The sequence below is a fragment of the Larus michahellis genome, chromosome 3, assembly GCF_964199755.1.
Source record: "Larus michahellis chromosome 3, bLarMic1.1, whole genome shotgun sequence".
Taxonomy (NCBI): domain Eukaryota; kingdom Metazoa; phylum Chordata; class Aves; order Charadriiformes; family Laridae; genus Larus; species Larus michahellis.
Window position 1 is genome coordinate 15716607 of NC_133898.1, and position 13484 is coordinate 15730090.

General features: G+C 43.0%; 1 protein-coding gene across 1 annotated transcript in view; it reads right to left on the reverse strand.

Moving 5' to 3' along the window:
* Positions 1-13484, reverse strand: part of SNX5 (sorting nexin 5) — a 17904-nt gene continuing 4420 nt past the window's right edge. Inside the window, exons 2-13 of the mRNA XM_074578801.1 lie at positions 8395-8499; positions 7776-7886; positions 7065-7186; positions 6617-6740; positions 5897-5992; positions 4907-5012; positions 4752-4827; positions 3874-3913; positions 3698-3784; positions 2428-2587; positions 1609-1694; positions 1-575 (exon numbers count right to left, since the gene is read on the reverse strand). Coding sequence (XP_074434902.1) covers positions 528-575; positions 1609-1694; positions 2428-2587; positions 3698-3784; positions 3874-3913; positions 4752-4827; positions 4907-5012; positions 5897-5992; positions 6617-6740; positions 7065-7186; positions 7776-7886; positions 8395-8499 — 1161 coding nt within the window. The 3' untranslated portion in view covers positions 1-527. The remainder of the gene's footprint in view (positions 576-1608; positions 1695-2427; positions 2588-3697; positions 3785-3873; positions 3914-4751; positions 4828-4906; positions 5013-5896; positions 5993-6616; positions 6741-7064; positions 7187-7775; positions 7887-8394; positions 8500-13484) is intronic.

Consider the following 13484-nt stretch of genomic DNA (forward strand, 5'->3'; position numbering starts at 1 on the left):
TTGTTGTATCAGACATCTTTATTTGCTGTATTGCCCAAGTGTACAAATACTTAATGTAGTTATAGAAATTCAAAATATATTGTAGTAGAAATCTGTCTGGGAAGTGGAATGTTAAGATATTTACTTTATAAAATTACTACACTTATGTAAGTCACTCCCACTTGCAAGTTTTTAATCTATCAGGGCTATGAAGAGACAGATTACTTCACGATCCTGCAAAAAAGGAGTTCTTCTCAGAAAACATTTTCTGCTAGATTAAGTCAGTCAACAGCAAATTGATTTCTTACATTTGACTCATTTTGAGTTATCAACCAACAGGATGTTAGCTACATCCAGACAATTCATAAACAATTCGTCTCTCATTTATACCAAGAAAGTCAATGTATCACTATCAACACATTTAAGTATTAGTCAAACAGAATCTCAGTGACAATATTTATTTTAAGCTAATGAAGTCAAGCCAGTAAGTTGCCCCTGGCCATTGAGTGCAACTGATGCTTTTTTTCACATTTTCAGAATAAGGCGCCTTAGTTCTTGAACAAATCAATACAGCTTTGCAGGAGAGAGACATTGTTCTGGAAAGGAAGAGAATTAGTTTCAGTGAGTATGACTGACAATTTAAATCCTGCCTTCCACAATGAAGTAGCTTCCAAAATAATAGGTCCATCCCAGGATTTCATAGCCTGTGACAATAATGAAGAGCTTATACTGCAAAGATAAACATTCAAGCAGTAAAGCACCAAAAACAGATCATACAGTCTGCAATCTGCCTCTTCCTGCAGGCCTGCAACCATGACTCAGTTTGTGCGAAGAAGTGCAAGAGAGAGTAGTAAGTTTTTTTAAGGGGGCCAAACTGAATGGTATTGTGAAGCCTTTTATATATCACGTTCAAGCTCAGCACTGAAGCAGCTACCTGTGATGAAGTCCAGGACTCTTAGGGGGTGGGAAATTAGACTTTCCTTCTTCAAAAGAAGCTGAGGATGCAGTTACCTCTTCCTGAGTCTTCCTGCTTTGTTCTCTACACTAAACTACAGACCGTGTAACCTGTGTACACTTCCCTGGATTAAGATGGCAGTACATGGTGTGGCCTCCACAGCCCACTTCACACCTGCTCAGTAAAGCTTGGCAGACACTGCTACAAAGCCAGCGGCCCCCTTCACTGACAAACCAAGTGATAAAGGTTGACAGTTAGATAACAGGCTGCAGGATGTGCTCTCACAGCACTCAGGAACACTTGAGGCAGCAGCTGCCTCTAGGTGCAGGAGAGGTCAAACCCCACAGGTGAGGCTGCCTGATGGGAAGTTAGGCGAGCTGTTGTGTACTGCCTGCAAAATTGAGACTTGTCACTTGCAGTGCATTAGGCTGGTGTCCTATGAGTGACAGATTGGAAACAGAATTTCTGCACAGGACAGATAAGACTGTCAGCATTTGTTCTTTGTACACCTACAACTTTTCACTTCCTTTCCTTCCCCTCTTCAGATCTCAGCAAAAGAACTCAGCTGTTCTATTTTACACTTCCTAGTTTTAAAGGAAACCCAGCAAATCCTCCAAGTCACACAGTACTCACTTCTCTCAAGCTATGCCTGTTAAATTCCAAAAAGAACACACCTTTGCATGTTTTATTTCCAGTTCTGCCATTTCAATTAGGTTTTTGCGGAATGCTGCTATTCTCTTCTGTTTGAAGCTCATCAGTTCTGTAGGGAAGAAAGAACAAAGACAAGACAGACTTACAAAGCGTGAGTGAAGTTTCAGTAACACCGCTTACATTTCATGAGTTCTGTTGCACAGCTCTAATTACAGTATTCAGCCACAAAACGGTTCAAGAGTTAAGTCTTGCTGTTTCTAGCCAGAGATGCATTCATCACATGACACTGACATCTTGGCAAGGAACCAGCTTGTCTAAGACAGAAACATTTTGTAGGAAGACAACCGGAATAGAACAGAAGCCACAGAACATTTGAAACCCAAGAATATTAGAAGAATAGCATATGTACCATGAAAGCATGTTTCCTCTGGGTTATATTGTCTAAAGGCATACACTAAGAACCAGTGTTTGAAGCTCTGTATGAGGCACTTGGCTGTACTGGGACAGAGCAAAAGCCTGCTTGCACAGTTCTAATTGAGATAATCAGAAGCCTGAGTAGTTACCTTCAGGTGGAGGCTGAGAATAAGAGTACAGTCTGGAAAGCAAATACTAGGGGCTTGTAATTAAGGTTGATCTAGTACTGACATTGCTTTGCTTCAGACAATCATTCTTAAAAAAATATTTGGCTCCATTAGTTTTGCAGGCATCTATACAGTCCTTGGGGCAGCCCGACTACTTGCTTCAGGAGAGCGTTCAGAAGCCTTCAGTAGTTGAACATCAGATCAAGACCTGGCTTGCATTAGGGTCTCCCTTCAGCATAAATACAGCAAAGCCTGTTTTACCTTGTTTTGCAGATTCTGAAATCTTTTCAAACTTCTGACAACAGTCCTGTTGATGTGCCTCGGCCAGCCTGACGTCCTTGCTCTTTAGCCTGGCTTTATCTAGAGCTTTGTTGGAGTTTTCATAGTCAACAAGAGCCCTTGTACGTCTGTACAGAAGATCCTGAAAGTAGACAGGAATAGTGCAAAGCCTTAAGAGGACTACTTCCCCAACTGAGGTTACAACTACCTTAGAAGCAGGAGGTTGGAGGTTTCACTTCTTTCAGCATCAGATTCTTCTTCTTCCAACAAGCTGTTATAACCTGCTATGCTCTTAGCATAGCAAGAGGAACCTTTCACTAGTGCTGTGACAAGTTTTCAGGACAGCCACTTGTGCTTTAGTCAAGGAAGTTCAAGGCCTACTGTAGGCATCACTTCTTCCCTTAAAGTAGCTTTATCCTTCTATAAGGTGGGCCTCTCCACTAAGGAGGCATGGCACTTTCTGGATGTCCTGCCTTACCCTAGTAAGGGATACACTATCATTTAATTTGTTGAAGATCTGACAGTTTGACATAAGCACTAGACTAACCTAATCATGAAAACTAGTACAGGTCTCAGCACCAATTCCTTTCTAATCCAGCAACAGTATAGTCTTGATATCTGAATAGCAGTACACCACACAGAGGGAGCTTGTAGTGAATGTTCCGGGGTACATGACATCAGATGAAAAGGCCCATCAGGTTATATCTAGATACCATTTCTCAGCACAGTCATCCTCTTGCCAAGTCAAGTATTGATTAGGAAAGAGTTGTCAGCAAGGGTTTTGTAGTCACATCAATTTACCAAACCCCTCTTGGAAGTTCAGACTCCAACTGCCTTCACATGTTACTGTATATTCATGGTAAAGTACTTTAGTAGTTAAGATTTACTTCAGAATTTTTCATTAGCTGACATTGGTTTTACTGACAAGTCATGAGTACTCAGGCAAGTGAAGGATTAGAATGCTGCTGCAGACTCAAATTCAGTTTGCTCTAACTTACTTACAGAAATTAAAAGAGTTCTTCCTCTCTACATGCCAAAGAAAAACTCTTTGCAGATATTAAACAGCCCTTCTGTAAGTGGGCTGGACCACAGCTAGCCAATATATGGTTTCTATATTCTGCTGTGGTTTAGGAGTGCCAGGTTTCTTAGGTAAAAGAAGGGTCCACCTTCCTGTCTTAAAGTACAAAGAATACCACTAGTGAATCATGAAGCCCATAATAAAATTAAGCTTCAAAAAGAAAATTGTTCTCACCTTAGCAGCTTCTATATTGAGCATGTAGTACCTCAACAGTTCAGAGAGCTTTAAGTCTTCATCAGATGAAACTCTACTCTCTACCTTCTGCAGAAAAGATCAGAGTTGGTACATAACAAAACAGCAACATACAGATTCAGAGATTCTTCTCCCCTCTGCCCCCAAGCTTCTCTTACCCTGAGTTTCTCAAAGAGCTCAGCAACTTTCAACAAGTACCTAGGGGTGACAAAAGAAGTGTATAAATAAGTTTAGGTACTTCTTAGTCTGATAAGTGCCAGGATCAATTGGCAGGAAACCCAAAAGCTGAAGGATGGAGTTTAATCCTGCATACAGACCCAGACAAGGGCTTGACGAGAACCCAGGTCTAGGCAAAGATGTAGACAAAAGGTTCAATGCAAGGGGTGCTGGATTCCAGCCTGACAGACTAGTACAGCTCAGCAGCTAGACACCATTTAAAGTAACAACACTGATCTATAGAGCACAAAGGTTCTGTGGAGGATTTCCCCGCTGCTACCCTCCAAGGGATAAACTGTTTATTCAGCTACATACTGTTTTAACAAGGTCTTGGTAAATTGATAGCAAAGCTTAGAGAGGTGTAAGAATTCACCTCAGAAAAGGTGACTAGGTTTGCATAGCTTAGAAAACCCTACTATTCTGGAACTTCAAAGGACCAGAAGATAACACAGACCTAGTGTAGGCTGTGGTTGTATTTAACAGCACATTAGAACACCAATGCATAACCCCTTTCTCCCATATTCTCTGGGAGATTGCGACCTGAAAAAATTCAAGGAGACTTTCTGCTTAGAAGGAGCTTTGATGACCAGCATGATTCAGCTGTAGGGCACAACTAGCAAGAGATCAGCTAGTTAAGTCAGATGCAATTGATAGTTTTAGGTCTGCCACACCAGGAGCATCAGAGGATAGAAAGTGTCAATGCTGCTTGCTTGCAATTCAAGACACTCAAACCAGTGATGACTCAATCCCCTGGATTTTACAGAAGGAACTTGATATTCCCAGACTCAGGATATGTTTATGAACAGTTAGAATTACTTACTTTTTGATAACTGTAGGTTCTTCTAATGCCAGGCTGTTCAAGCAAGCTGAAGTATAAATATAGTCATCTGCAACATCTGCAAGAACAAGAGAAGGCTTTCAGAATGAAATCAGCAAGACTGCAAGGTCTTTAGAAAGGTCTTTGAAAAGATTCACTTTTATGAGATCTTGTCATCTTATCGGCTTTTGCACATGCATCCTTGATTCTGTTGTAGTAGTTCACAAGAAAAGTCTTCTCTTGCTCAAAAAAGTCTTCTACTTCCTGAAAGAGAGAATGACCTCTTAAGTCAGTTACATTACTGCAGAGTACAAGCTCTTCCCTATTTTGGGAAAGGCCAAAGAACTAACCATAGCCACCTGAGCATTATGCCCGTTATCTCTATTGAAGAGCAGAGTTCAAGACAGGATCCTGAGGCAAAAGGTTTGACAAACCAAGCTGTTCAGCAATTTTGTTTTTTCACAATGAAGTGAAGATGGACTTGACACTCAACTATTCAATGCTGCAGATTGTCTGAAGCAACCAGTAAGTTGGTATCAGACAGCCCTTAGGCACCCCAACTGTTTGGATTTTATTTCCCAGGCCTGCTGCAATACAGTAGCTAAGCCATTTACAAGCTTGCTTCCCATCCACACCAAACATTATATGTACTGTAATGTTTCATGACATTGTGTTTAGGACAGCAAGTCTATTAGAAAGAGCTACCATGGAAACACGATAGAAGAGCTAAAGCTGGACCAGTTACAGGAGTCTTTGGTATTTGATCTCATTTAGTGCAAGCAGAAACCCATAAATCATGTTTGTTCAGAGCTCCAAAGTAGACAAAAGCCACAAGCACATTTGCTGAATGTGTAATTCCTTCCTCCCCACCAGTATCTTGTGTTAAGGCAACTCTTGTACAGCTACCAGAAGCTTAAATATACATTTAAGTTTTTAACAGCGTATAGCTTCAATGTCTTATTTCTACAGCAGTCAAAATTAACGTAGGCTACTCCACCCCGCTTGGGACAGCAGTAACAAGGAAGCTTAGCATTAGTAACTCAGCCTCACACATATCAAGTCTGAAGCAGGCATAACAAACATCCCCAGAGCAGGATGCAAGAAACAATCAAGATTAGGTTAAGTAAGAGGTAAACCAACTACCTTACCTTGACTCCAGAGAAGAGGACTTCATCAGCACTCTTTACCACACTTTTTAAAAAGCCACCAAACATTTCTTTTGTGTTTTTCCTCCGAACACTCAGCTGCAACAGAGAAGCCAAGACAGCTTTAAAGTTATCCCAAGGGGGGGAAAGTGATTATTTTGACACTTGCAGTATAGTAACATCACTTATATCTAGCATGCGATAGAGCAGGCTGATTTCCACACTCTCAATAATGCCTGTATAAGTTGTACAAAGATGGCTCACGTAACGAATGGCTGACTAGAAGTTGTTCAACTATTCTGTGCCATAGATTTTTCCCCATTCCCAGAAAAAGCTCAGTTTCTCCTTACATATCTTGGATCAGCATCTATCACTCATAACTAAGTGTGACAAAATAGATGCAGTACTAACTTTATTACACCTTCATTCTTCCATTTTAGGACCATGCAACACACAGCACAGGTAGACCTGAACCATACTTGTTCCTAACATATCAAGACATACAAAGCTGGCTTCCTAACCAACTTGACTAGGATTAAAAAACACTGAGGTTTATAGCAGAAAAAGGTCAGACTTTCATCCTTTAATCATCTCACAGAAGTACTGGCAATATCTGTTTGCTGATGCTGCACATAGGTTTACATAGTGTTTTGTCTGTACCCAGAAAAAGTGACAGCACCCTGAATATCTTGCCTCACTTAGAAAGAAGCAAAAAAGTCTTACATCCTGGTCATACTCCAAGAAAACATGAAAATTGCGATCTTTGCTGAGCACAGGATGAGAAGAAATCCGCTGAAGGAATATTTCATGCGACGATACAGTCTTCTTGAAGACAGCGAGGTATTCACTGAAGGGAAAGAACAGACTGAGATCCTCTCTTGTATTGCCTTCTTCAAAGAATTGCTTTAGGTTTATCCAATGAAAATATTAAGCAACATGCTTCTGAAATAGCCAGCTAGTGATAGAGAAACTATTTTCAATCTCTTTAGCTAGGATGCTTTCCAGTTTGAGAGAAACTTTTGGCAACATCCCAGCTCCAAGATTTTAAAGATTATGCAACAGCAGACACCCTTCAAAATAGCCACACTCAAGATCAGTTACCACCAAACAAGTTGCTCTCCCAGGAGGCTTCTCTAAGTGCAGCTTTTGGCAGTAGCCTCATTCTACTTACGCTTCTAGCTCTTGCTTCATTTTGGCAAACTCTTCTTTTGTCATGGACACTTCTCCTTCCCCTAGCTTCTGCATCTTCTCTCGGGGACCATCAAAATCAGGCTTTGAAGGTGCTGGAGGTATCTAGCCAAGAAATTGGTTAGTAATAGATGCTAGCAAATAAAGTTTTTCAAAGTTACTTCTAGCCTTCCCTGGAAGGAGGTCTTTTTGCCTGGTCATGGCAAGCCAGCAAGGCTCTGCACCCAGGAATTCTAGAAGCATGTTGAAGTCCAGGCCCTGGTTTGCCCCTCCTAGCTCCATGCTACCCCTGCCCCAGGAGGGAAACCAACTGAGAGGAACAGCCTCTATAATCCACCCTGTAGTCAGCCATCTTCTGTGGCCCACATGGCCTCCTAAAGAATCAGGACAGGAAATAAAGACTATATTTAATAGAGTATTTCCCTCTGTCCTCTTCAGGCAGATATTAATACCACCACAGAGTCAGGAACTCTCAGAGTATCAAGCTTTTTTTGCTGCTTCAGGCAATACAGAAAGTTAACATAGAGCCATACCACTCAAGTTGTTTGGGAATTAAGGCAAAAGGAAACATAGGTAATACCTGAGTCATGAAGCACTAGTAACACTGGTAAAGCAGACCTCATGCCCTTACTAGTATGCACTTTAAATCGCCATAGTCTTTTGTTTAAAATTACATTTTTTAGGAAGTACTTACAATGAGTCCTGCATACTCTTCAGTTTCAGTGAGCGTATCATGCAGCCACACAAAGTCTTCATGCTGCCTTGTAACTGAAAACTCAGGGCTTTGAAAAGCTGGCAGTGTAGTCTGGAAGAGAAGATATAGAAGCTCTACTGTTTTGTAAATTAGTGCTTTTAGAAACAGTTCTGTCCATTTCCAAAGGAAGCTATTTTGCCTAGTAAGAGCCTCGCCTACTCCCTTTTAGCTGAGCTGGCACTCATTCGAGAGCCTTAGTAGTAAGGAGGCTATTTAAAGAAAAGGCACTGTTGTGGAACAGCATTAATGCAGTTTATTTTGTGAAGTTTCACAGTAGCTGGTTTCCCCGCCCCTACCCCCCAGCCTTCTGGTGTTAAGCTAGGACTCCTTAGCAAAGCAAATCTCGTGTATCAGCTACCTTGCCTCTATTTAGAGAGTGTTCAAGTCTCAGGAAATATGAAGCTTCTGCATATATATACTCTCAGTCCTTTAAGTGGAAAAGCTCTTTCTAATTAGATTTCCTCCATTGCAAAGCCCATCTTTACAGGTATGGGTATTACAAATACACAGATTACTTGCAGAGCTCTTACAAAGACCACTTTCTACCCCATGATCTTACCTTAGTATGCACAGTGAATTTCACTCTGTCCTTTTCACTTAGGGCATCAGGTATATCAATTTGGAGAGAAGGATCAACATTCAGGTCTACAGAGACAGACCTCAGCTGCAACAGAATTCACAGAATAAGCCTTGGTCGAGCTTCAAGTAGGTTTAGTGAAGCCAGACTGGTCCTCAGCTGTCAACAAGAACCGCATTACACTAAACCACTGCCTCCAGGAATGGCACATATGGACAAGCATAACAGCCTTGACACTACCTACACATCACTGTGACAAACCTTCCTTTCCAAACACAGGAAGCCAAGAAGGCTTGTTAGCTTAAAAGTCTGAAGAACCAACTGTTAAGAGTTTCCATTAGAGGTACCTGGGAAATTTTCTCTCAAAAGAAGCATCCTCCTTCCAGTACTTCTCCAGCTTATTTACTTGAAGCACATCAAGCCTAGTAGTTCTCTTCATTATCCTGCACCTCCACAATACGTGGCAGAACAGCTCTTATGAGCGCAGCCTTGTGACCTGTTTCCTCCCCTTTAGATCACAGGGCTGATTTAATCTAAAGCAAGAAGAGTTAAGTGCTTTTATCTATTACAAATAGCAAGTCATAGGCAAGAGCCTGATGCTTCCTCACCAGGCCCAGATTGGTCACCACTGCCATTCTGATCTCAAAAAACTACTGCACAGGTTCAGTAGCTGTTCTGACAGCTACAGAGGCTACGTTCTCTCTGATCTTGGAAAGCGGGGCATGAAACCTCTCTAGGCTCCCATAAAGTCTAAGAGCCAACTGTTTGCCAGAAGCAGGACCAAAACCCAAGAACATTGTGGCACCATCACTGCATCTGTTCAATCTTTTTTTCAGAATACCTGACATCGTTATTCATTGCTGGCAGAATGCACATTTGCTGTTAAAGAAAGCCCCAGTAAGTTGGTACAAGAACTAGCCTCAAAGATAACTGAGCTTTGCTTTACAAAAAGCTATGTGCTGCTTGTAGCTGCAAGTCTCTTCCTCTCCTAAATTCAGGTCTTGTTTTATCTTTTCTAGACAGAGCTTTGTGTCTGGCAACATTTTAATGCTATTTGTTTCCACTCAGAGCAGCTCAACAGAGGTTTCTGAGCATGCTATGTGAGGAACCCTTTACAGGAGACCATACCAGGTTCAATAAAAAGCAGACTTGCCTTGCCAGTGCTTCAGACAGGCCTTAAACAGAGAGACAGCATCTTCCTTCAGGGACTTATTTCTTCATTCCAACAGCCTACACCCAGAATATAGTTTCAACCATGCTTAAACTTTTATAGAGCAGTGGAATACCCTTCTCAGTTGAAGATGCTATAGGTTACGCACCACTAACATCCTCAAGCCATAGTCCCACTGAAATTCCTTACAAAGACAGCACTTGCTGACTTAGAGCAGACAAAGCCTTGATGCTCAGCATGCCAACCTGTTCTGGGAAGCCAGGGAAGCGGCCAGGCTGCACTCAAGAGCAGTAAGATTCGGCATAGCCACCAGCTCACTTCCCTCACTGGTTTGCAATTCGAACTTCCTTCATCAAGTCATACTCCACCGCATGTACCCAACCATTGATGACAAATGGCTTCAATTCCCTACATGACCTCAGAAGCAAGCAAAAACGTTTAGGCATATCCAGCATAGATTACTAAGGTTAATGCATACATTCAGTTCTTACATCAAGTAGAATCATGTATTTAGATACCAAGGAATAGACTTTTACAAGCTATTAGACACTAGTGATCACCAGCTCCAGTCACCTGTATTCCAGAAGCAGGCAGGAACTTTAGCCTGTCACATTGTGGTGTTCCTCTGCTATGAAACTTGTCTAAGAGGCCCTCTCTTTAGTGCTGCAGCATAACAAAACATTCTTATTTTCTGCATAAGGGAGAAACTGACAGAGACCAAGGTCACAACACAGGAAGTTTGCTGAAGAGTGACTGTCAGAGCCAGGCTGAATCCCAATGTTATCCTTTAGAGATAATTCTAAATGCCTTCCCAGGAAAGCAAGCTACCCAACTGGGCCACAACTTAAGTTTTTCACCATACTGCAGCATACTACTGCACAGACCCCACCAGCCAGGAGCTTGCCCCAGCCACCCGCCAAGCACAAGATTCAGTGCTGAAGCCCACGGAAGCTGGTGCCAGACAGCATCTGAGCAATCCTGTCATATCACAGATATCTTGAATGCTGCCTTAAGCTTCTGTAAAGCTGCATAAGAACTGTTGAGAGGTTGCCCTTTATACAGTGAAGGTTCACTTTCAAAAGCTTTGGAAACTCCCTCCCCCTAGTCTGGCCATCTGTGTACTGCAGCCCAGATCTGGTAGATGACAAGTCTCTCTGGCTGCCTGCAGAGGACACAGCTCTCAGGCTATAGCATGCTTTTGTCTCTATCCAGTCTGCCCCTGCCTAGACTCCCACTATCACCAATGGTTCCTGCTATCATCTATGATCAGGCTCTCACACATAAGTGAGGGATGCCCCAGCCACTGTACCCTCATCCTTCCAGCCACACTAAAAAGACTTTCTATCTGCTACACACTAGCTGTTAGCTACAGTTAGAAGCAGGTAGGTAAGAGATATACATTTTTAAGCCTTATGACGATGGAAAGACCTTGTATGCAGCCCATTGAGCTTCCCATCCTGACTTCTGCAGGACAGAAGGCATTTATCCCATCATGGGTATTGCCTTGGCAGCAAGCAAGGACATCGATCAAGCTTACAGAGTGTGCCCTGGAACACAGTTCCTAGCAGTCCCAGCACTGCTCACATCCAAATGGATGTGGTGAGACTCCAACAGTACAGTTGCTTCTCTCCAGTCACTTTATGGGACAGATTATTATATTCCCCTACAGGCACATGATTACAATACTTGCTAGGAAGGCCAGACCAGAGAGTACAAAGGTGCATGGTTTGGAGGTCACCGACACTGGTTTAGGCAGAAGCTGCCCCATTCAAGCACTGGAGGAAAGACAGTTAGAAGGCCACCATTCAGACATGAGTTTCACTGAGAGCACAGTTCACTGACTGTTGCCAGTTGAATGAAAGGCAAGTCGGTCGGTGTTTCCCAGCCGAATAACACTTGCAGCCAAAGCAGTGAGATGCAGACCCCAGTGTTTTGCATCCTGCTTACTTATCTTTACTGTCCAAACAGGATCAGCAGTGCTAACAATATGAACTGCTGAGTCTGGAAAGTATGATAAGCCAAAGGAAACTGCTTCCTCCCAGCTAAACTAAGGAAAGGATTACACAAATCAGCCAGTCCCGAATTTGTGAACTTTCTTATTAAGTGTTGTGGAGAAAGTAACCTGTGATTAGACACCAGCCACACCCCACACCCCCCATGCCTAGTAGACGCCTGCACAAGAGATGGGCAGATATGGACACAAGATGGTACTGCTTTGTCAGCTTAAAGCAGTTCACATGTCACAGGCATTTCTTCCTTGCACTAGCACCATAAACTGCAGAGGCAATGGGGCAAGAACATGTAACCTACAGCTTCAGCAATCCCCAGGAATGCTACTGCAGGACAGCTTACTGCCCCAGCAGTGCCTATTTACACAGAAGCAAATGTGAATCAGCAGCAGTGCTCAGTTGTGCACTCCAGAGCAGTATGTACTATAAATATGGCTCAAAGTGTGAGACCACCTCAGAAACAGGACAAGAGTCAAGAGCACGCCTATATACAGTGCTGGGATCTTGCCCCTCAGGACTACAGAAAGCCACTTGCTTAAAAAAAAATCTTGTACCTCTACTACCCTAAACATCCGCTGTAAATATACATGACACAGCATATACTTAAAGGCCACTGCAGGCTCAAACATCAAGCATATCACTATTTGCAGACAGCACAGGATTATCATCTCTACCCTTCAGGAGTCTGGTCTTTAGTAAAGGACCTGAAGCCATATGAAACAGAGGATTATAAAAACACTGGTCTGCTCTAGTCCAGTGAAGGTCACTGTGGGCTCCTAACTCCAGGCCAGAGACCTTCAGAATTACACAATCAGAGCAGCAAGGCTCAGACTACAAAGAGAACATTCACACCATCTGACTTCAGGAGGACAGAGTGCTTTGTTTCCCTACAGAAAGTGCTGGGGCAGCATTTATCCAATGAACTGGAAGCAAGAAGCCCCCCTCTTGTTATCACATCTCTATAAGGCATTAACCCCGTGCACCTAAAGCAGGTGTTCCACACCAACCTTTGATCAACACAAACACATGCTCCTGCAGCATTATCAGCTCATCATTCAGGACCTTTCATTCCACCATTGCTCCTACACCCACCCTACAAGCAGGAATGAAGATCTACTTGCTTATGGTCACAGAGGTCTGTGCAGAACAGAGGAATTAAGCTTTCATCCCCAGCCTTGTTCCTTTTTCACAGCAGGCACCCAAGCCAAGGCCTTCCCAGGAAAGCACTCCATCTTAGCTCTCTGGCCTGCCATGCCTGGCAGCCCCTTCATATCTGGAGGCACGTCTCTACTAGGACATCATTGCTTTTTCCCTGCACTCCAGGAAGCGGGCAAGAGAACTGAAGTTTCCCCATCCCAGTTACCAGAAACCAGTCTGTCACCCCACACCCTTGAGGGGCTATAATCCAAGCTCAGCAGCTGGCAAGAGTTATTCCTTACATGCAGCACATGTCCAAAGAGGTACAGAGAACAGTGACTCCTGGAGCTGCACCAGGGGGAAACAGTTTGCTGTGTTGGGCTGCAAACTGAAACACTCACCCAAACCCAGCACAGTGCCCCCACTTTCACCTCTCATTTCCCTTTCCCAGAAAAAATTAGAGGCTTCTGGTTTGCAACAACTACAGCAACCGTTACAGCTGCTGCCATGCCTGCCACTGCTAGGCTCATGCCTCTTTAGTGACTTTTATTGGGATCCTCAGGGTTTCTCCAGGATTCAAGAAAAACTTCTCCCCGTTCAGTAAAATACCGTCTACTAGAACTGTCTGACCTTGAAATTTGAGCAAGACATCAAGCACAGCCCTTCAGAATAACAGTCATTGTATTGATTAATGTTTCTAGGCTTTAGGACCTAGAACTGAAGTAGATTTAAGGTAGACTATTTCAAGACTGAAA